The sequence below is a fragment of the Nyctereutes procyonoides genome, unplaced genomic scaffold, assembly GCF_905146905.1.
Source record: "Nyctereutes procyonoides isolate TBG_1078 unplaced genomic scaffold, NYPRO_anot_genome, whole genome shotgun sequence".
NCBI classification, from domain to species: Eukaryota; Metazoa; Chordata; class Mammalia; order Carnivora; family Canidae; genus Nyctereutes; species Nyctereutes procyonoides.
The window spans coordinates 19,217,542-19,240,013 of record NW_026575040.1 but is presented as its reverse complement, the minus strand read 5'-3'; the positions used below and the strand labels follow the sequence as shown (position 1 = coordinate 19,240,013).

General features: G+C 36.4%; 1 protein-coding gene across 3 annotated transcripts in view; it reads right to left on the bottom strand.

The window, feature by feature from the left end:
- Positions 1–1,533: 1,533 nt before the first annotated feature.
- The window catches only part of RFX7 (regulatory factor X7), a 129,093-nt gene continuing 108,154 nt past the window's right edge, over positions 1,534–22,472 (bottom strand). For 2 of the 3 annotated variants that reach the window (XM_055320057.1, XM_055320058.1), the window contains exons 6-10: positions 14,782–14,898; positions 13,389–13,473; positions 12,475–12,682; positions 9,493–9,788; positions 1,534–7,658 (exon numbers count right to left, since the gene is read on the bottom strand). In XM_055320057.1, the coding sequence (XP_055176032.1) occupies positions 4,383–7,658; positions 9,493–9,788; positions 12,475–12,682; positions 13,389–13,473; positions 14,782–14,898 (3,982 nt within the window). In that variant the 3' untranslated portion in view covers positions 1,534–4,382. The remainder of the gene's footprint in view (positions 7,659–9,492; positions 9,789–12,474; positions 12,683–13,388; positions 13,474–14,781; positions 14,899–22,472) is intronic. The other variant, XM_055320059.1, reaches the window with a different exon arrangement.

Genomic DNA, 22,472 nt, shown 5'->3' with positions numbered 1-22,472 from the left:
ATATATATATATATATATATATATATATATAAAAGCGGTACTTTTCAAAGAATGTATAATTACAAGACTGTAAGCCCCTCAAAAGTGGGAACAAGATCTCGATGTCTTAGTGTCTCTCTTAGGTTATGGAACTCATTTTAGGTGAATGACTACAGATGGGCCCTTCTTCTAGCTATAAAGGATGAATCAAGAATCTACAGCTGATTGGCTTTCAGGTGGACCTCTATGTTTTGTCCAAAGGGGCTAAAGAGGGGCTGGAGGGTAAGGAGGGAGCGCCTAATGGAAGATTCTGGTTAAGGATTTTTTTTCTCTTTGATAAAGGGCTGGGAGCTGCCCTTACCATCTTGTTTGGGATGTATGAAGATCTAAAACTTGGAGCTGTGATAGCCATCTTGTGACCACGATGAGACAGACACAGAAAAGCAAAGCTGGGCAGCTAAGGCGGCCCAGCGGTTTAGTGCCGTCTTCAGACCAGGGCAAGACCAGGGCGTGATGCTGGCGACAAGGGATCAAGTCCCACATCAGGCTCCCTGCATGGAGCCTGCTTCTCCCTCTGCCTGTGTCTCTGCCTCTCTCCTTCTCCCTCTGTCTCTCATGAATAAATGAATAAAATCTTAAAAAAAAAAAAAAAGCAAAGCTGAAGATGATGCAACAGAAACAGAGGAAAAGTTAATAACACTGAGCTAACCGAACATTGAGCCTGACCTGTCTTCGAAATTAAGCTAAATGTCTTTATGGCTTAAGCTAGTGTTATTTTTTTGTAATGTGAAGCCCAAAGCACCTCAGATACTATACAGTGTTTTTCCTCCAGATTTTCTTATTGGTTCACTGTAAACATTGGCCGATTTACCTGCTTTTATTTAAAAAAGTTTTTTAGTCATTGAGAATCCTAACACACCTATTTTAAAGTTAACATCCAGGTAATTCATTACTTTTAAGTGCTGATTATCTTTCTTAGGGTTAGTTTTGTTTTCTTCAAGTACTTTATTACTCTGTAGGAGTTGAAATTTTTTACCTGCTCACTTCTGATTCCATCCATACCTACAGCTCAGGTTCTGGTTTACAAGTTCAGTTCATTTTGTATTTCTGGCTCACCAAAATGCCTACGTTGGTTTGGGGGCACAGTTGTCCTTTAGAATTTTCTCCACTTCTCCCTACTATTTTTCTATTCAAAGCTTCAAAAATATACATATTCAGGTACCCCACAGACTAACATTTTAAAGCAAACATTATGTGAATAAGTAAAAGCAAAGATGTTTTCTGGGACAACATAAAGCTCTGTGCCATGTCCCACTCATCAGTAATAAAATCCTAAGTGAACAGTAGAGTTCTGACAAAATAAGTTCTGAGTATCCTTCTGGATTAATAGTAGAGAGCAGATTAAGAGCACTGTTCAGCCCTGTGTGGATTTTTATCCATTTCTATGAATTTCATGAGATCTAAGGAAGAATGGCATCAAGTCTGTCTGAAAATGGCATACTGCCTATATATAAAAGATTCTCACAAATCACCTTAAGACTCAGTCAGTTTAATATAAAATGTTTTTAATTGTTTTTGAAAACATTTAAAAAACAATTTTTGAGCACTTTCAATAAAAAAAGAGAACTGAAATGCTACTGCAATATTCAACTACCGTAGTTTCAGCAGGTACAACAGACAACAAAACACTGGGGAAATCTGACTTTTTGCACTAAATGAAAACATGAAACAGGGCTTGTTTTTTGTCATTTATGGTGTAGTAAAGCACATTATAGTACAAGACTATTATATGAACCTCAGATGCACTGCACAAAAAAAAAAAACACTTTCCTTCTTTTCAGTTCAAAAGTCAGTGCTTATTGCAATTATATGCAAAATTATTTACTTCATGAAGTCTTATCATGATAAACAGTATGAAAAATGTTTTAAACATGAAAACAATGAAAATAATTTGAGAAAGAACATATTCAACAATAACTAAGCAGAATTAGTAAACATAAAAAAGTAAATAACTTGTGAATAACTATGCTTGCCTGGTTAACACCGAACCAGTTTTAATACAGCCAAGAAAAAAAAAAGTGGTTACAGGAATACCTAGTACTGTACAAGATAAGTCAATAACACTCATGCACATTTTGTGATCATGTATTAACATGGTGAAGCAAACTAAACTTAATTCTTCCTGCTGTAATATTCTCATGTAAGAGAATAAGAAATAGAAATATCTCATTGAGATCAATGCACATTGCTACATAAGACAATTTTATCTGTCACTTTGATGACATTTTGTCTTTTCATAATGAAACACATTTAAAAAGTTTAATCTGTGGACTGTATTGGTTGCATTTATCCTAAGAGATGTGCCTACCACAGGTTCAACAAATTTAGTGCAATATATGAACCCCAGAAAGTTTGCTGGACGAATTCAACCAAATTTAAAGTGTTTGCTGCAATACTGTACAGAGGGTTAAAAATCCTCCAGTCTTTATATTTTTATAAAAAAAGATTTCCGTTATTTTTATATTAGTAGGAAGCTAATAATGTAAACAAGGGATTAGAATGGCCTCAAAATCTCCTTTTCAGAGTATCTCATATAGAAAGGCTCCCATCATTTGTTAAAAGAAATCACACAGTTTCCTTTGGGTATTGCATACTTTGGTGTGCAGTAGTGCTGTGTCTCAATGTACAGTGAAGAAATAACTAGCATCAAGAAAAAAATATCTAACAGATTATTAAATCAAGATAACAGCAAACACACACAAATGCCAATAACTAAGACATATCAATATATAAACCTCTGAGCCAACCGTAGCACCGTTTATTTATCAAAATATGTTAATACCCTACCTTGCAAATTTATTGAACAATGAAACCTTATTAAATTAAACCCTTCATAGCATTTGTTAAATATTCATTGATTGTAGTCTTCTGATTGGCTTAAAGGGAAGGAAAGCTTTGCTTAGGTTCAAGGTAGCATAGCAATGGTTTAATGTTAGCTTTAAAAACTTAATGGCAGTTTTTAAACCTATTTGAAAGGAATCCTAAAAATTCACTCAAATGGAGCTGTCAGCTAGTGAGATTTGTGTCAACAAGAAATTCATAAATAATCATTCATAAAACAAAATGGGAGCCATACAGAGAAACATTTTAAAACAAATCCTGAGTGCTGCTTTTGCAATCGTGGTTATCACAATAAATAAATTAAGCATGTAATAAAATGCTCCTCTTCTTCAAGTACTACTGATATCCCCTTTGTTTTATCAGTGACATAAAGATTTGTGGCTTCAGACCTCATGTGGTGAAATGTGTTTTGATGTCATCTCCCTCTAGTTTGTTTGTTTTTCAAAGGGATCCCATGATCGACTTTATTACTGTTTTCAAGAGTGAAGGAGTCAGTCAATAAATTGAGGACTTAAGGATATTGTAATCAAAAGCTTCAAATTAAATCTTAAATAGAATTTTAACATGTGCATGTAGCCGTTGTGATTAAGAAAATGCTTTTATTTTCCTTCTAAATTCCCGTCTCAACTACCAAATAATAAAACATAAAAATATTTTTTCTAACATGCTTGTATTTATTCTATTACATTACAGTATTTGGAGTTATTTACGTGTGTGTGTGCACGCACACAGGTACATGAATATCTCTGTGTGTGTGCTGGCTCCATACTAAAAATTAAATTTTAAAATAAGACTAATGCAAGGTCACAAATATTAAATGGCTACTAGTTTTTCCTCTTAAAAATTTTAGTGCAGCTTTTGCTTTCCTTAAATTAATATTTAATTTTCCATTATTTTCTCCTATTTAAGCCCTTTAAACTGCAGGTGCAAATGGTACTGAAGTCCCAGAAAGTCCTACAGAGATTTTTTTCTTTCTACAGTAGCTCTATGCTTCAAGCCTAAATACCAGTAATAACCTGAATATTATCCCTGCTTCAAGGAAGACCTTCTTGTCTACAGTTTACCTTAGCTATGATTCCATATCTAAAAGATAATGCCAACAACAACAAAATAGCCTATACCCTAAAATCAATGGTTTCCTCTACATTCTGTGCAGATCAACTGATGAATTAAAATGAACTTATACAAAATAAAGATCTAGACTGCTCTTGTAAAAGCTGGTTAGTCAATTGTTTACTAGCAAATGATGTGATTAAATGGGGGAACATTACAAAATTTAAAACCTAATACTTGTTCCTCTACAGCCTACTGTCTTCAGAAACTTGTTAAGAACTGAGGCGAGTCTAACCATTTCCTACTGAAGAAGAAACCACTTCTGCAGCAAACTCTTTTAAAATGTCACAATTAATAGTAAGTGTTTCTGCTGCGGGAGGCACTTCCATTAAGACAAATACAATACATATGTCTTTAGATACAGTGTGCTACATATTATAAAACACTATTTAACCCAACATTTCAACAGTAGGATGGTCCTTGCTTTCTATCCACTCAAAACCTGATGAAGTCATAGAGCTCATGGATTCACTGCAAATTTGTTGAAATAATGGGTCATTCTTTAATTCTTCCAGTGTAGCTTCATCATCTTGTCCCTGCTGACGACCTGGATCAAACAGTAGGTTTGGGTCTAAAGTGTTCAAATCATTGATGCTGCCTGAGAGCTCAGAAGACAACCTGATATCACTAGAGAAATCAGACGCAGTATTAGTGAGATCAGATGCTACCTGACCTACCAGCTGCTGGTTGGTTTGCAAGCTGTCTCCACTCAACAGGTCTTTAACAGTGCTACTGAAATCTAATTGTTGCTCTCCGATTTCTGATTGTGCTTGATTATCTCCAGGAGAAAAACTGATCTGATCGGTGCTATTACTTTTAGTGAGGTAAGATGGTGTTTGGAATTCATAAACAGAAGTGCTGGAATCGATCATATTCTGCGGATTGGCACTAGGAAAAACAGTGGAAGTTTCCAAAATCTGAGTGAGATTCATCCGGGCTGTGTAATTGGAGGGCAGGTTGTTCATGCCCAAACCTCTCACTGCATCATCATTGTCAGAATCAAGTTTACTCAACAAAACATTGGTTATTTTTTTACTGTTTGTTTGCTTCTGAAGAGCATTCGGGAAGGCTGTCTGCATCATGACTGTCAATGGAACTGATTGACTTCTTTGAGCTATGTTGTTGGCACATGCATCTGTGTGAACATTTGTGAAAACATGAACTTCTGGGGTTACTGGACTTCCAAAGGGGGTCACATTAGATCGGGGGATATTAGATACTGGATACAGGGTGCTTCCACTAAGATTACGTTGGCGATGAACAGCAGGGCTCACACTCCGGCATCTGAAGTTGCTGCTGGCAGATGAATTAGTTCCTTTATTATCAAGCGGGGCAGGGACTGCAAAACCCTCCTGTTTGTTGGTGTTATTTACAGTGGCACCTTGATGCTGCACAGGAGAGACAGGAGTTAAACGACCGAAGTGAGTGTCATGATGTCTGGATTGAGATTGGTAAGACTGTCCGGGCACAGCAAAAGCATGAGGTTTCCTAAAACGGTCTTCCACTAGTTCCTGATAGCTTGGGAGAATGCCATGGCCAGAAACTGATGAATTACTAACCCCACTGTACCCATTATTCATCCATTCAAGCTTGGTTTTGTCAGGGTGCGTGGCCATGGGTCTTTGCATTGGTTTCACAGGACTACTTGAGATAATGCTGGCATCATGATATGCCATACTGGAGCTTATTGGGGTAAATGCAAATGGATTCCTGCATTCAACAGGGCTGGGAGGGACACTACTGCTGCAGTTAGAATGTGGAGTACCAATGGGTGTGTGTCGGCTACTTCCTAAAGCACTATCCACAGGTGTGGTCTGGGCTAGCCTGGAGCAAGGGCTCTCCCGTGACAGACTCTGAGACCCAGCAATCATTTCTGATGTTGGAGTTGGGGTTGGGGTTGGGGTCGGGGTTGGGGTAGGAGTGGGTGTGGGTGTGTGGACTGGAGTGCCATTGCTATGGATTGGATGATAGAAGTGGGCACTGGAGGCATGAGATGACATTGGAGCTCCTGGAGTTACCGACTGACTTTGAAGGGTCATTCCCAAACAGTTACCGTAAGAATGAGAATTGTTCATTGATATTTGCTGCTCCATAAGCACCAGCTCTTCCACAATACTATCTTGTGTAAGCTCATCATCAAAAGGAAAGTAGCTTTCATTTGTTTGGGAAACAGAAGGCTCAAACTCTTTCAGTTCAGACTGTAGAGGTAACTGATCTGAAGACTGTGCTTGTATTTGATTCAAAGAAGATTCTTGTATCTGGCTTTGCAGCTGCTGAGTATATGTGTCCTGCGGCATTCCTTCTAATTCCCAAACAGACTTCTCTAAGTCATTGATATCAGAGTGCTCAGGAATTGTCATAACACTGATATCTTGCTGTTGTTCACAGCCGGCAGATATAAACTCAGAATCCTTACTGACCTGTTGCCATTCATTTGAATTAAAGCTACCATCTGGTTTTGAATCACTGTCCAAAAGAAAGACATTCCCTTCAAGTTTTACTTTTATATCTGGAGACGATGATGGTGTTTGCTGTTCTGAAGCTGAATCACTGGCAATGAGAGCAGAAGAATTCAAGGGTCGATTTGCCACCATGTGTGAACTGACATTTATTGATACCTTGCTAGGAATCTGAGCACCGGCTGTTGAACTTTCTATTTTCCCTGAATGTGGAACCTTTTGGTCCTTCTCAACACTGCCTGGTTTCTGACCTTCTATAGTAACTGCAGAAAGCTGTTCCACAATTGGTTTCTTTATGGGAGGCACCTGGGACTCTTGCAATGCAGAAGATAGTCGCTTTCTTGGACTTTTAGTGCATAATTTAGGGTCTTTATTTATTGAGTCACCATTAGCTGGTGAGCTGGTGCTGGTGTAAGTTAAGTTCTGAGTGGCAACTGAGAGAGTGCCAGTGCTTGGATTATTGCCTGTTGAAGTGCCTGGCAGACTTTCATTACAGCGACTTTTACATTTGGTCCTCTGGTCACAGACCTTAGTTGCTTTTACTTCAATGATACCTTCATTTGAAGGTTTTTGCACTACTCCATCTGTATTACTTTTCTGCCCCAAAAGGGCACTAGCTGTTGCTTTGGGAGCTTTAGTCCCATCAGCGTTCTCTTGGCACTGTACAGGCTGCTCATCTGATGATGTTTCGGGTTCCATCTTGACTTCCACAGCAGATGCTCCCCCAGTGCTGCTGGTCCTGGATCCAGGAGACTGAAGTGAAACAACAGAACCATTCTTGATCTGGGGAATGGTCCTTGATTCCTCTGTTGTTCCTGTAGCGCTGTTTACTGAGGCAGAATGTTTAAGTGGGGCATTGCTGTTGCTGGGCGTGAGGGATATTGCTGTCATTTTCACCACATTTAGAGAACTCATGTGTGAAGTGGGTACAACAGCGGTTTTGATGGGACTGCTAGTAAAGAGAACAGTAGTCGGGGAGCGAATGGTGAGTGCACTGGTGTTGGCTGGTTTGGGTAAGATCTGAGGGTAGCGGTGCCGGGCAGAACGATCCCCACCAGGACTGGCTGGAACGTTCTGAGGAGTCTTTGGTGCCTGTTTCACAGACTGCATGTGCTGAGTGACCACTTGTACATTGAGGGGAAGAACTTTGCCGTCAGAAGAACTCATTGGACTGGGTGAAGTTACCAACTGCCTGGTCCTCTGGACCTGTTAAAAGGCAGAAAACAGGAAAGTCAGATTTAACAAGTCTAGGATATAAATAGAAATTCACATATCTATAATAAGTATAAGTATAATTAATACTATATAAGGCATTTAACAAAGGTAATGCTAAAAAAGAAAAAAAGTTTCTCTGTTAGACAAGAGTTCTATATCGATCTACCTACCTATCTAGATATCTATCTGACATCTATCTTATTATATCTCTATCTATGTTAGACCAGGTTCTATACAATCAGAAACATGTTATAAAAAAACGCAACAGTGAAATATAGTTGTAAAATACGTAAGAAAAACATTAAGATACTTTTCAATAAATAGGACTAAAAATTTCACATTTCTGATGAATACTTGCCAAAATAATCATTTTTAAGGAGATTATAGGAAAAGAAGACAAAATCTTGAAAAAACATGCAACGATAAAGGTATCTACCTCTGGGTCAAGAAAATGATTGTTTTATGAGTCTACCTTGGACATTAGCAATTAAACCACAGTGGGTAAGGTCTCAGATAAAACTACTGTCTCCCCAAGTTTGCTCTACAGTGAATAGCACATAAGTGTGGTTACCAGCTATACCATGTTTTAATGACATGATGGTAATGATGATGATAAGAAAAACAAAGATAAAAGATCTCCTTAATGATATTATCAATAACATAAAAGACCACTTTTTTTGGCATGATGTCCTCTTATTTTATTATTTTTTTGTCCTCTCATTTTAAAAGTCCCTCTATAACCTGTTTGGTAATAAGGAAATAGACTCAGAATAGCTAAGGGACTTGTCCAAGGTCCTATGTCCAGCAAGCCACAGCAATAGGTCTATATTAAAGTGTTATCAATACGAGTTACAACTCTGCATCATCTGAATGTTAAAAAGAAGAAAAGTTAAAAAAAAAAAGTTTGCAATTGATCATCTTGGCTTAGGTAGGGATGAAATAATTCTCAAAATGACTCATCTCTTAATTTTTTTTAAAATTTATTTATGATAGTCACATAGAGAGAGAGAGAGGCAGAGACATAGGCAGAGGGAGAAGCAGGCTCCATGCACCAGGAGCCCGACGTGGGATTCGATCCCGGGTCTCCAGGATCGCGCCCTGGGCCAAAGGCGGGCGCCAAACCGCTGCGCCACCCAGGGATCCCCAAATGACTCATCTCTAAGCTAAAGCTGTGACTGGTCATGTGTGCATACTGTGTATGTCTTAAATCTTTGTATTTTCACTTGTGTTCATTTTATAGCTTTGTACTTAACATTGTATATTATGAATAAAAAAAAAAACTGACAGAGCACCTGGGTGGCTCAGTCAGTTAGGTGTCTTTTTTATTATGGTTCAGGTCATGTTCTCAGGGTTACAGGATCGAGCCCCGTGTCAGGCTCCACCCACTGACCAAAGAATCTGCTTGAGATTCTCTCCCTCTCCCTCTGTGCCCGCCCACACTTTCTCTCTCTCTCTCTCAAATAAATAAAATCTTTAAAAGACAACTGACTGAACTGAATTTATCTGTGTTCACAAAAATCAATCTGTAACTGAATCTATACCAATACTTGCCTCCTTCTCATGTGGCATTTTTATTTATTTTTTAAAATAAAGATTTACTTACTTGAGTGAGAGCGAGCGAGAGGGAGCATAAAGGGAGAGGGAGAAGCAGACTCCTTGACACAGAGCTTGATCCCAGGACCCCAAGATCATGACCTGAGCTGAATGCAGCCACTTAACTGACAGAGCCACCCAAGCGCCCCTTATGTACCACTTTTAATTAAATAAATTATCTCCCACCATCCCAATGAAGTCTAATACTATACTATTTAGTTAATGATATTACCGGAATGGGACTAGGGACAGCTGCCACAACGATACCAATAGGCTGAGGAGAAAGGATTGCAGGATTTCCATTAGAAAGATTAGTCACTCCATTGGTTGTAGTGCCTTCTGTTTTTTTTGCTGAGGATTCTCCTGGCAAAGGGGACTGTAATTTCTGTTCTTGCTGCTTCTTCTGAATTTTCCGTTGCAACTGCTGTTTAGCATCAATAGGAGAAGGCAAAGTCTTCACTTGAGGCTGAAAAGAATTACTCTCAGCTGTAGGTATAAAAGCAGAAGGCTGGGTAATTCCTTTAATTCCTGAAAATAAACAGAAAAGAAAGCTAAAATAAATACTCTGTTTTATAAAAGGCAGTTACAACTCAATTTCTTTGAACATGTAGCCATCTACTGGACAAAGCAACCCAAACCAGCAAATTTTAATTTACAATCTCTTTATAAAATATAAGTGTTAGACTTTCGTTTATAAACATTTGCCAGTATGGTTTTAATTGATACCTTAAAATATGGTCCAATTCAGGTGACAGTTTCAGGTAAATCAGTAATAACAGATAAAAATGTTGAAAAGAGTAGTAGCTATGTCATAAATATGTAGAAGCTAAGATAAATAAATACCAAGGGAGCATGTTTCACATTTTATGAGATGTCAGAAATTTCCTTCTTTTAGCTCTCTAATTAGAAATCCATGCATTTTCATGACTTAAATATTCAGCTCACAAGGGGCATTCAAAAAATATTTGCTGAAATTATTCGTATTTAGAAAAATGTGTATAGGGAGAACAAGTCCTTTAATTCTACTACAAATCCACAAAAAGAGGTACTATTTTAATTGTTCTATACAATTATTCCAGTATGACATAAGAGTAGTTAAGCAGTTTCTACATAAAACTGAGGTTAAGGTATTGTGAAACACTGTCACTGAGAAAACTTTTTAAAACAGTAGTAAGAGCAACACTGAGAAGAAAGGAATGATAAACTAAACAAGAGATAAATTTTAAATTAAGAACATTTGATGATGTAATACAATTAATTTTTTAAAAAGTTCATTTCACATTTAGGGTGTAGCACTGCGATCATTAGAAAGTAAGCTGTGGCTGGTAGAAACAGTGGAGAGAAATGGGGAGGACTGCACCACCCTGCTGGTACACCTTGCCCTTTCTTTCTCTAGCCCAATTTCTGCTTTTCATCAACAACTTGTGGAGGAGGAGGGGACAGGAAGGAGAGAAAGAAGTGACTGTAAACTCTTTCCCACACACTCTTCAATAATCCTTCATCTTTTGACCTCCTTTTGATCACCTAAATACCATTTTTTTCCTCTTCAAATCCAGCTCAAACTGTACTGCGCCCTCTTGGCCTCCAGCCTCGGGTCTGGCTTTTCAGCACCTGCACCCAAAAGCCTCTGCCAATGGCTCAAAGCTCAGCTGTCTCCCTCCTGCCAGAGTTTCTGGACAGGAATGATTTCCAAGCAGCTGACTTACAAAAGGACATTTGTAACACAACCTGTTCTTAATATGGAGACTATATTTATAAAAAACCAAATTCACCTTCAAAGGATGAAGATTAATCACCAAAGAGGTTAAAAAAAAAATATGGTAGTGGTTGAGAACAAAATTTTGAGTCTAAAACTATTCTGAGTAGTGATATAATTGCTAAACTACTGAATACTTTCACAAAGTGAATGTTTAAATATGAAATTTTCAGTATTTTTGTTTAAAAAACACACCTTTCTTTACACTTATGCTTTAAAGATTCATTGATCCCATCATTCACCACTCTTTCAGTCAGACTTTGTGAGCAATGTGGGAAATAAGATTGAGAGGTTTCTTTTCTCATGATACCTCCTAAATCCTCAGCTCGTTCAAGCACTAATCTGGGTGTCAGTAGGGTAAGAGAAAGAGAACACAAAAAGTTGAAGAGCCCATATCTTTTAAAACCTCATTTTGCCACAAGATTAGAAGACAGCATGATGTAATGCCGTTAACCTGGGTTTTTGAGACCAATAAGTAGGAATTCAAATCCTGGTTCCACTGCTTATGTGGCCATGGACAAATTACTTAACCTCCCTGTTTCCTGATCTGTAAAATGGGAATTAATATCACCTGTCTCACCTGACTGCTGGGAGAAGAAATGAGGTAATATAAGCAAGCTACCTAGATAGATCAGGCTACCCAAGCACTCTCTTATTCATGTATAAGTAAACAGATTTAAGTCATACAGTTTCCAATCTAGACAGAGAGTCATGACAACGTTCTGCTAAGAGATTATTTTGCTGAAGTGAGTCCTCAGTTGACAGTAAGATGAAGGGATAGAATAATTATATACTCCTGCCGTCCCCCCCAGATACATAAAGCTTCTGATAAATATAAACTGAAAGAAAAATAATTGTTAAAATTATTAAGATTTTTAAAAACTGAAGTTATTTAAGAAACCATAATTATGGCTGGGAGAAATCTATTATAGATTTTTAAATTATTTACATTTAATAAACAGAAGAATCATCTCTGGAAAACAAGTTTCAAGTTAATACATTTTTCACAGAAATTATAATTTCCTAGAGTAGTAACTCCACTTACTCATTCTTCCTTAGGTTTATAAGGTCTGACTGAAATGAGACATTTAAAAACTTGCAACAGAACAGGTACTTTACACAGCTATTAATTTACGAGGGAGTTGTTTATTCCAAAACTAAAATTGTTGAATGAAACAATCCGTATTTGAATAAAAATATTCATGTTTAAGTAGAGCAATATACCATAGGGAAAATTAAAAAAAGTACAGCCTTAAGCTTTACAACGAAATGACTATAATTATTACTATTTTTGTTGGTTCAACAAACCCATCCGAACTTAGTTAAGTGAGGTGACAGTAAGCTCACACAAACACTAAAAAGTCAAAGTTGTTCTTTGGCGAAACTCTTATTTTGCTACCAACTCTAAAATGTAGTAACAGCTCTGTCATTTTTAGCTTGTTAATGGTAATTTTGTACCTGGTGGTGCTGCTGCCATTACCGTTAGAGCTGCCATCGACTTGGTGCCTATATAATGACTTTTTACAAGGAAGCGGGCTAATTCCAAGACTGTGTCAAATGGCTGGCTTAACACTTTCTGGGCCCATTCACACACCAGACGGCAAGCAGAAGAGATAACTTCCTCATCAATATTTTGAAGCTGCCCAGAAGGTTCAGTTCCTTCCAACTAAATAAAGGAAAAAGGAAAAGTTAACTTATAAAAGAAAGTTCAGAGAACTTAAACTGAAGCACATCAAAGACATGCATTCTTAATTAGAAGATGTAATCTAAATCTGTCGGGTCAAAGTCATATAAAATGCCCTGCTGGCAGGCACTTAAGAGCCTTGCAAATAAGAGGCCTATGCCTACACCAACCAGCAACACTGTGAGTATAACATTTAAATGGTTGTTAAATATATATATGAAGGCTAAGAGATATTGTGAATCTTTCTAGAACACTTTTATGACATCAGTAAAACAAACGATGCCACTCTCTGTATTTTCTCTTCTTTGTACTTTTTGCCACAAGTCTTTTTTGTATACCTAAATGGTATTAGATAAATATATAAGTAAATAAAAAGGAAAAAAAGGACATTCATACTACATATATTACCTCACAACTTAAGTTTTCCTCTTGACTATATATTGTCAACATATATCACGGATAGAATTAGAAACCAGGTTAGACACACATTCCACCTAATTTCATGAGCCATGATGACATAAGTCAGATATACTAAAATTTTTCAGCCACGATTGAATTTTTCATCTACTTTGTAAAAGGCATAGTTCCTGGTCCCTTGTTTTATCCAAGTGAGATTATGCAGTATGCATTTCAATGCTGACCTTAAGGTATAATTCTACTTATTTAAAAGAAAAGGCAAAATTCTTACCCCATCTCCAGTTTTGTGAAAATCAAGATTGGGCAGTGTTGGCATATGAACAAAGGCTTTTTTCCTTAGTCCACTGTAGCAATATGTAATAAACAGTTAAGGTCTCATTCTAAATTAAATGAACTGCATATATATATATGTATAATATATATATATATTATAAAATTCGCATTTGAGAAGTAACCATATATGAAATAATAAAATCAGAATGAGATAACATCTACTTTCAGAGTTCTTCAGTAAGAGAAAGCTTAATATTATAAACTCAGGACACTTTCAGTCTTTTGAAACTGGAATGGTCTTTATAGAATGTTACTGTCTTAAATGAAACAAAATGATTCTCATCTGTTATAAATTTTATGAATAAATGTTCCTAATAGGCTGTGCCAACCACCAGCAACAAACAGGTCAGAAGGAAAGGAATATCCAGATGGAAACCTGGCGCAGCACAGGGAAACTTTAGCCCAGGGCACTGGGACAAAAACAACTCTTAAGAGTGTCACAAGGGCTTTAACCTTTTCAGTTCTTTTTCCACTGAAACACACAGGATTATCACCTATAACATGCCAAAGGTCTATCAAGACATTTTTGCTTGTACTCAGAGAACAAGGATGGGTCATGCAACAAGTGATCAGAGAACACCTGGAGCTGTTTTAGAAAAGTAGTGTCCCTTTTTTCCCTTTTCCTCTCATCTCCACAGAAGCAAGTTTCTGTGCTTTGAAAAAGGCCAAGGGCTAAGTAAAGAGAAATAATGTTTTTCTAATTACAGAGACCCTCTATTTCATAATCTTCTTCCAAGAGTCGGAAGGACTTTAATAAATTCTTAATTTTCATTTCCTTCTGTTTGCTACTAAGTATGTCTGTCATAAGAGGGACCTTTCCTATGCTCTGGCTTTTATTTTAATACAGGTTTTAAATGGTTGGCTGAAAAAATACTTTAAAGAGAATATAATCTTCCAGTATAAATTCCACAAGAATTTTTCCTCAATGTTGTATATTTTGCTAAGGAGATCCCGATGTTTCTAAATTATAGGAAGAAAATAGCTAAACTCTTTCCACTTTTATTGATATGATTTATGATAGCTGCACTGTGGCAGATCTCAGTTGATTCTTACTGTTAAAGAAAAGGAGACCAGACCATTAAGAACACATATTACAGTGACAGAAGATGGTGACATCTATCATAATCCTAAAACAACTATTTGTTATTGCTCTTGCAGTTTGATATATAGCCAGGAAAATAATGTTTGCAATTATTCTACTAAGAACTTTGAGTTGTTTATATTTGTTGACTTAAATTTATTTCTAAATATAGTTGCTAGTTGAACTACAACAGCAGATGTTCTAAGTGATTACTAAAGAGATTACTAAAAACCATTCTGGTAAAGGATATTTAGATTTGCCTCTTGTGCCCAGACGACGTGCCTTCATGTTTGGAAAGACATTTTTCATGATCTTTCCAAAGTCAGCAGCACTTAATGGATGGTAACCAAGATTGTCACAATAGCTCCTGCAAAAGAAGGAGGGACCAATTTAGAGCAACAGAACTTAGAATTACACAGGACAGCGCTATTTTAATATGACTTGACAACTTTAACAAAATTAAAAACCACATCTTCAAGTCATTTGCCACAATTTTCACTGATCATAATTCTTTGGTGACTAACTCAGGTTTAGTTAGCTTGTTCATCCTCAGGGTATACAGTACCATTGCTTTCAATAGCATCCAAAAAACTCGCTGTAAGAGATACCTGCAGTACAAAGTTTTCCAACCACAATCCAACTCTGCCCTCTGAAATGAGTATATCCAGCTCAACCAGTAGGGTTCTACATTTCCACATAAGTATCAAATTCATATACTGAGATAATTTCCAGTATACACGTTATGTAAGTCAGACAGCAGAAACAAAACTGCTATATAGTTTAAAATAGAAACATGATATATTAGGCCTAAAAGGAACCTTAGGAATCATCTATACCAACACTCTCATTTTACTGATAAGGGAAAAAAATGAAGGCACAGAGAGAGATTCCAAAGGTCCAGTGTTCTCTCTTCACTTCCACCACTCTATTATTGCCAAGAAAAGTACTTTGTAAAGCAGTAACTTCAAGTGGGAAAAGGAAAACAAGTCAAGTCTTAACTACCACTCGCAATCAGGTGTTCTGCTTTTCTCTGTCTGCCAGTCATAGGTAAAAAGCCAATCCCTCCTCTACCAGTTCAGCAGCAGACCAAGGCCACATCTTGTCCTGGCTACCAAGGCTTTCCTCAGTAACTGCTGGCCTTTGAGAGAACCACTACCTGAGAAACACCAAAGGGAAAGCAGAGGGATTCCAAGATAATCCAATAAAATTTCCCCACCTCACCTCTTATTTCAGCATTGACCAGAGCAGCTTCTTGATAAAGTCATGTAGTGGAGAGTCAAAAAGAGATTTAGGAATAAGAAACAATGGAAAAAACTGGAAGGCCTGTAAACAGGGTATAATGGTTACTGGGACTTCAGTTCTTATAGACTACTGAATCTACTGGCTGTTGCTAGTATATAAAAACATTATATACACTTATATCTATTATATAATACATTCCTGAAGTGACCCGGCTTTAACAAGTCAAATTGGGCAAGACTTAGGAGGTAGGGCCCCTGGGGAGCCTTAACAGACACGGTAGGGGCAGGTTTGGAGATGAGGGTACTGTTCTTGATTGTGCCCTTCCTATATCCACACCAAATTCCAAATACCTCTGGTGGAGGTGTGGAGAGAGAGGAGTCACCCAGCAAACACATTCCCAACAATGTTGAAAAGGCAGGAGAAAGGAAAGCAGCTAACATGTACTGAGAATTCACTTTATAGGAAGTGTTAGATTAAGTATGTCATATTTAACTTGAAACTACACGTAACACTCTGAGCGGTTCAGGGTCAAGGCTGAAGGTACAAAGTGAAGAGGTGACTATTTTCTGGTGCTGACAATTTAAATGAATTGTATCAAATCATAACCATTTCAGTAGCAAGTCAAATCAGTCATTTTTATGGTTTAAATCAGCACAGAAAGAAAATATAAATGAAGTTCTTTTAACATTCATCCTCTACCTGGAAAGATTACTTTTCTTAAAGTCTCAGCTGCAAGGTCATTTCAAAAGTGTCTCTAACAACTATCCTATCTAAAGCAGTGCCCTCCTTGCCATATTGCCTACTGGTGTACTGCTTTTTTTCTCATGACTTATAATAATTATGTAACAGCCAATTTACTTGTTGCTTGTCACCTCCATTAGGCTATGTGTTCAACCAGGGCAGTGACCGTATTTACCTGGTTCACACTGTATTGTCAGCATTAAGAACAAGATTGAAGAGTCACATTAAATTTTAATATATTAAGTATGTTGTATTTAAAATAACAAACGTTAAAGAAACACATAAGGAAAAAAGAAAACAATGTTCACTGGTTTCCTATGACAGCATGCATATGTATGGACCTTAAAAAAATAACACAAAATAAAGAGAAGCAGGACAAGTCTAATGAGAAACATAATATATCCATTCTACTCCCCCTCTGGGATTTAGGTTTTAATGTTTTCTCAATATATTAGTACAGCAGAATTTTTTACTTTGGCAAAGTATTAAGATGATGAATGCAAAATTTGCTTGTTAAATCTTGAGTTGATTTCAGATTGTGAAATGTTTTTTGATTCTTATCCATTCCATTTAAAGAGAGGAATCCTGAGGTGTTTGGGGGTTCAACTGGTATAGCACGTGACTCTTGATCTTGGGATCATGAATTTGAGCTCTACATTGGGTGTAGTTTTTTTTAAGGAGGATATGTAAAAGAGGAACTCCCCTTTAGGAAGAATGACTTTTTTTTTTTAAAACAATCATATTATCTTTAATAAACTCTTTAGTGGATAAGTATAAAAAGTACCTTGTAGATGTATAAACAGCTCAAATTATTCCTCCTAAATCAAACAGTAGGCAATGTTAAGAATAAGACTGCTTATGATTCAAATACTTTGACATCTCACATGTCAAAAAGAAAATAGAGAGAGCCCCAAATTAAAAGCAACCATACAGGTTCTCAATTTCTTTAATATTATGAGATCTCAGAATTGGCAATGAGTTCAGAAGTCATACAGTTCAACTTACTGACAAATGTGGAAATGACTGTATTCCTAAATGATGGGTTACATCATTGTAAAAATTTTCCCTGATAGGGAAGCCTCTATATTGTGAGATGGCCTATTCAATTTTTAGTGGTTCTAATTTTCAAAGAAAAAGGATTTCATTATTAGAGCCCATTCTCTACTGGGAAGATACAGATATTCAATGATTTTGCTTTAACCTGAAGAAATAGTTTTAGGTTACCTATTCATAATTTTGAAATCAGTGCTATATAACAAGCTATAGATTATTCCAGCTCATGTAGAGATCTTGGTTAGTTTACATCTGTTTCCTGGTTCATAGCTTTAACTATAGGTTGATTAAGTAACATATGGCATCAGTTACCGTCAGAATGGCTAAAATTAACAACCCAGGAAACAACAGATGTTGGTGAGGATGTAGAAGGAGGGGAACCCTCTTACACTATTGGTGGGAATGCAAAATGGTGCAGCCATTCTGGGAAAACAGTATGGAGGTTCTTCAAAAAGTTAAAAATAAGACTATGTTATGACTCAGCCACTGCACTACTAGATATTTATCCAAAGGATACAAAAATAGTGATTTCAAGGGGCACATGCACCCCAATGTTTATTTTTATTTTATTTATTTATGATAGTCACACAGAGAGAGAGAGAGTGAGAGAGGCAGAGACACAGGCAGAGGGAGAAGCAGGCTCCATGCACCGGGAGCCCGACGTGGGATTCGATCCCGGGTCTCCAGGATCGTGCCCTGGGCCAAAGGCAGGCGCCAAACCGCTGCGCCACCCAGGGATCCCCCACCCCAATGTTTATAGCAGCACTATCCACAATAGCCAAAACATGGAAAGAGCCCAAATGTCCATCAACTGATGAATGGATAAAGATGTGGTATATGTGTGTGTGTGTAGATAATATATATTGAAATATTAGTGTATATATATACATTATATACAATGAAATATTATATATAATGAAATATATATAATATATATTGAAATATTACTCTGTCATCAAGAAGAATGAAATCTTGCCATATGCAATGATGTAGATGGAACTAAGCAAAGTAAGAGAAAGACAAATACTGTATAATTTCACATATTATAGGGAATTTAAGAAATCAAACAGATGAACATAGAGGAAGGGAAGAAAAATAAAGTAAAATAAAGACAGAGAGAGAGGCAAACCATAAAAGATGCTTAACTGTAAAAAACAGAGTTGCTGGAGGTACAGTGGGGGGGGGGATGTGGTAAAAGGGTAATGGGCATTAACAAGGGTACTTGATGTAATAAGCACTGGGTATTATATGCAACTGATGAGTCACTAGATGCTACCTCTGAAACTAATACTCCACTATATAAACGAACTTGAATTTAAATAAAATCTTGAAGGAAAAAAAAAAAGATAGCGTCAGCTAACACCTCAGTGTCAGATTATATTTACCCAAAACTTAAAAAATGGGAGTGAATAATGTTCTGTTCACAGGATAACATCCTAATGACATTCTTAAAAGGAAATCTTTTGTTTTTTTAATCTCATTCTATTTTTTTATAGTAGCACTTTCAAGATGTTGAAATTAAGCCTAACATTCAACATGATCATCAACACATCACTCAAAACCCGTCCAGCAAATCTATTCATTCCATTTACAAATTAACTATAAAAGTTAAACATTTTTGTACTTAGAGGTACAAAAATATAAATAAAAATCATAAAAGACCAGGAGCAAAAGTACAGCCTTAGGATACCTTACCATACCTGGACATTTTTTGAGTGCTTTGTATGCATTGCATTATTTAACCCTCCCAATGATCTTAAGGTAGGTATTTTTTTTAATCGTGCAGAGTTGCTTTTATACTCTTCTGAGATACTAAGTCTCAAAACCATTAAATAGGAGCTCCTGTTTTCTTATAGATGTAAAAAAAATAGCCATAGCATAATTTATATGAAAACACACACACATATCTCACTACAGGTACATGTGCTGGAATTCAAAATATGACATATGTCATATGAAGACAATGACAGTCTCTAAAATGCCCTTAAGCTCACTGTAATAGCACATTACTATCTATAAAAAGTGTGATCTAAAAAGGTCACCCTACGCTACACCAGGTAGAAAATCAAGGAAGACAGCGTTACATGTGTATAAAATGTTATAAAAGTAGCATAACATATATTTATTTTGTAGAGCAAAAATTTGAAATGGTGTAACGTCAGCCATAGACCACTACAATTCATGGCATACTATTGTCTTCATGCATGATTTCAAGATCCATACTTTGATCCCCTCAATCCATTTCCCCTACCTCCCCAACCCTTGCCTTTTGAAACTAAGAGTCAGTTCTCTGTATCCATGAACTATTTTTTTTTTTTTTAGATTCCACATAGAGAGATCATACAGTATTTGTCTTTCTCTGTCTTACTTCACTTAGCATAATGCCTGCAAGGTCCATCCATATTGTCTAAAGTGGCAAGATTTCACTTGTTTCTTTGGTGAATAATGTGTGTGTGTGTCTGTGTTTGTGTGTACCAGAATTTCTTCATCCATCAACAGACATTTAGGTTGTTTCCAATTCTTGGCTCTTGTAAATAGTGTGATGAATATGGGAGTGCATATATCTTTTCAAATTAGTGTTTTCTTTTTTGGATAAGGATCCAGGAGTAGAACTGCTGGGTCATATGGTAGTTCTATTTTTAAAGTTTTGAGGAATCTCCATATTTTTTTCCATAGAGGCTGCCTGCACCAATTTACATTCTCACCAACAGTGCACTAAGGATTCCTTTTCCCATTACCTTACCAACACTTGTTATTGCTTGTCCTTTTGATAACAGCCATCCTAACAAGTGTGAGGTGATATATCTCTTTTGGTTTTGATTTGCATTTCTCTGATGATTAATGATGTTGAGCAACTTTCCATGTATCTCTTGGCCATCTGTATGTCTTTTTGGGAAAAATGTCTGTTTAGATCTGCCCATTTTTAAAAATCGCTTTGCTTTTTGCTACTGAGTTGTATAAGTTCTTTATATATTTTGGATATTTAAGATAAAATATATATGTATTATATCCCTTATAAGATATATGACTTGCAAATATTTTCTCACATTCAGTAGGTTGTCCTTTTATTTTGCTGGGCTTCTTTTGTTGTGCCAAAGCATTCTGGATGTAGTCTCATTTGTTTATTTTTGTTTGTTTTACTTTTGGTGTCAGATTAAAAAAAATCACCACTGAGACCTAAGTCAAGGAGCTTACTGCCTAGGTTTTCCAAGTTTCATAGTTCCAGGTCATATGTTCAAGTCTCTAACTAATTTTGAGTTGGTTTTCGTGTATGGTCCAAGATACTAGTTCAGTTTCCTTCTTTGGTATGTGGCTGTCCTGTTTTCCAAGCCTATTTATTGAAGACACTGTCCTTACTTACTCCATTGTATATTCTTGGCTTCCTTTGTCATAAATTAATTGACCATATATTCATGGGTTTATTTCTCAGCTCTACTCTGTTCCACTGACCTGTGTGTCTTGTTTTTATGTGAATACCATACTGTTTCACTTACTATACTATTAACAGTGTTTGAAATCAGGGAGTGTGATGCCTTCAGCTTTGTTCTTTCTCAAGACTGTTTGAGCTATTTGGGGCCATTTGTGGTTACATACAAATTTCAGGATTCTTTGTTCCATTTCTGTGAAAAACGCCACTGGAAATTTAATAGGGATTGCATCAAATATGTAGATTGCTCTGGCTAACATGGACATTTTAACATTTTAACATTATTGATAGGTATGTATTTACTGTCATCTTTTTAATTGTTTTGTGGCTGTTTTTTTAGTTCCTCTCTATTTTTTTTTTCCTCCTTCAATCTTCATGGTTTGAAGGCTTTCTTTAGTAGTATGCTTATACTGCTTTCTCTTTATTATATGAATATTTACTATAGGTTTTTGCTTTGTGGTTACCAGAAGGCTTACATAAACAACTTATCTCTACAGTAGTCTATTTTAAGTTCATTAGCAACTTAAGTTTGATCACATTTTAAAGCTCAACATCTTTACTCTTCTCCTCCCATGTTTTGTTTTTGTATCTATCTTATATATCCCTTAACTAATTATTATAACCATAGTTATTTTTACTTTTGTGTTCTACACTTCACACTACCTTTATAAGTGATTACTACCTTTAGTAACTACTTGCCTTTCTAGTGAGATTTACTCTTTCAAATGTTTTCTTATTAATATCTTTTCTTTTCCACTTAAAGAAGTCCTTTTAATATTTCTTATAAGGCTGATTTAGTAGTAAAGAACTCCTTTGGCTTTTCTCTGGAAATCTCTTTATCTCTCCTTCACATCTCAATGATAACTTTGCTAGGTATAGTATTTGTGGCTGGAAATGTTTTTCTTTCAGCACGTTGAATATATCCGGCCATTCCTTTCTGGTCTGCAAATGTTTTTGCTGATGAATCTGATTACAGTCTTTCGGGGAGGGGGGAGGTTTCCTTTGTATGTAACATGTTGCTTTTCTTTTACTGCTTTAAAAATTCTCTCCTTGTCTTTAAAATTTTTAATTATAATGTATCTTGGTGTGGGTCTCTGAGTTCATCTTAACTTGAACTCTCTGGGCTTCCAGGATCTGGGTATCTGTTTCCTCCTCAGGTTAGGGAGGTTTTCAGCCATTATTTCTTCAAATAAGAAATTTGTGCCTTTCTCTCTCTCTTTTTCTGTGACTCTTATAATGGTGAATGTTAGTCTATTGATTTTGCCTAGTAAGTCCCTTAAGGTATCACTGTCTCATTCCTTTTTGCATTTGCTGCTCTGACTAGTTAAGTTCTATTGCTTTATCCTCAAGCTCACTGATTTTTTCTTCTGCTTCATTTAATCTGTTGCTTGACCCACTCTAGTAAATCTTTCAGCTTGATTATTGTATTCTTCAACTCTGTGACTTCTATTTGGTACTTTCTTACATTTTCCATCTCT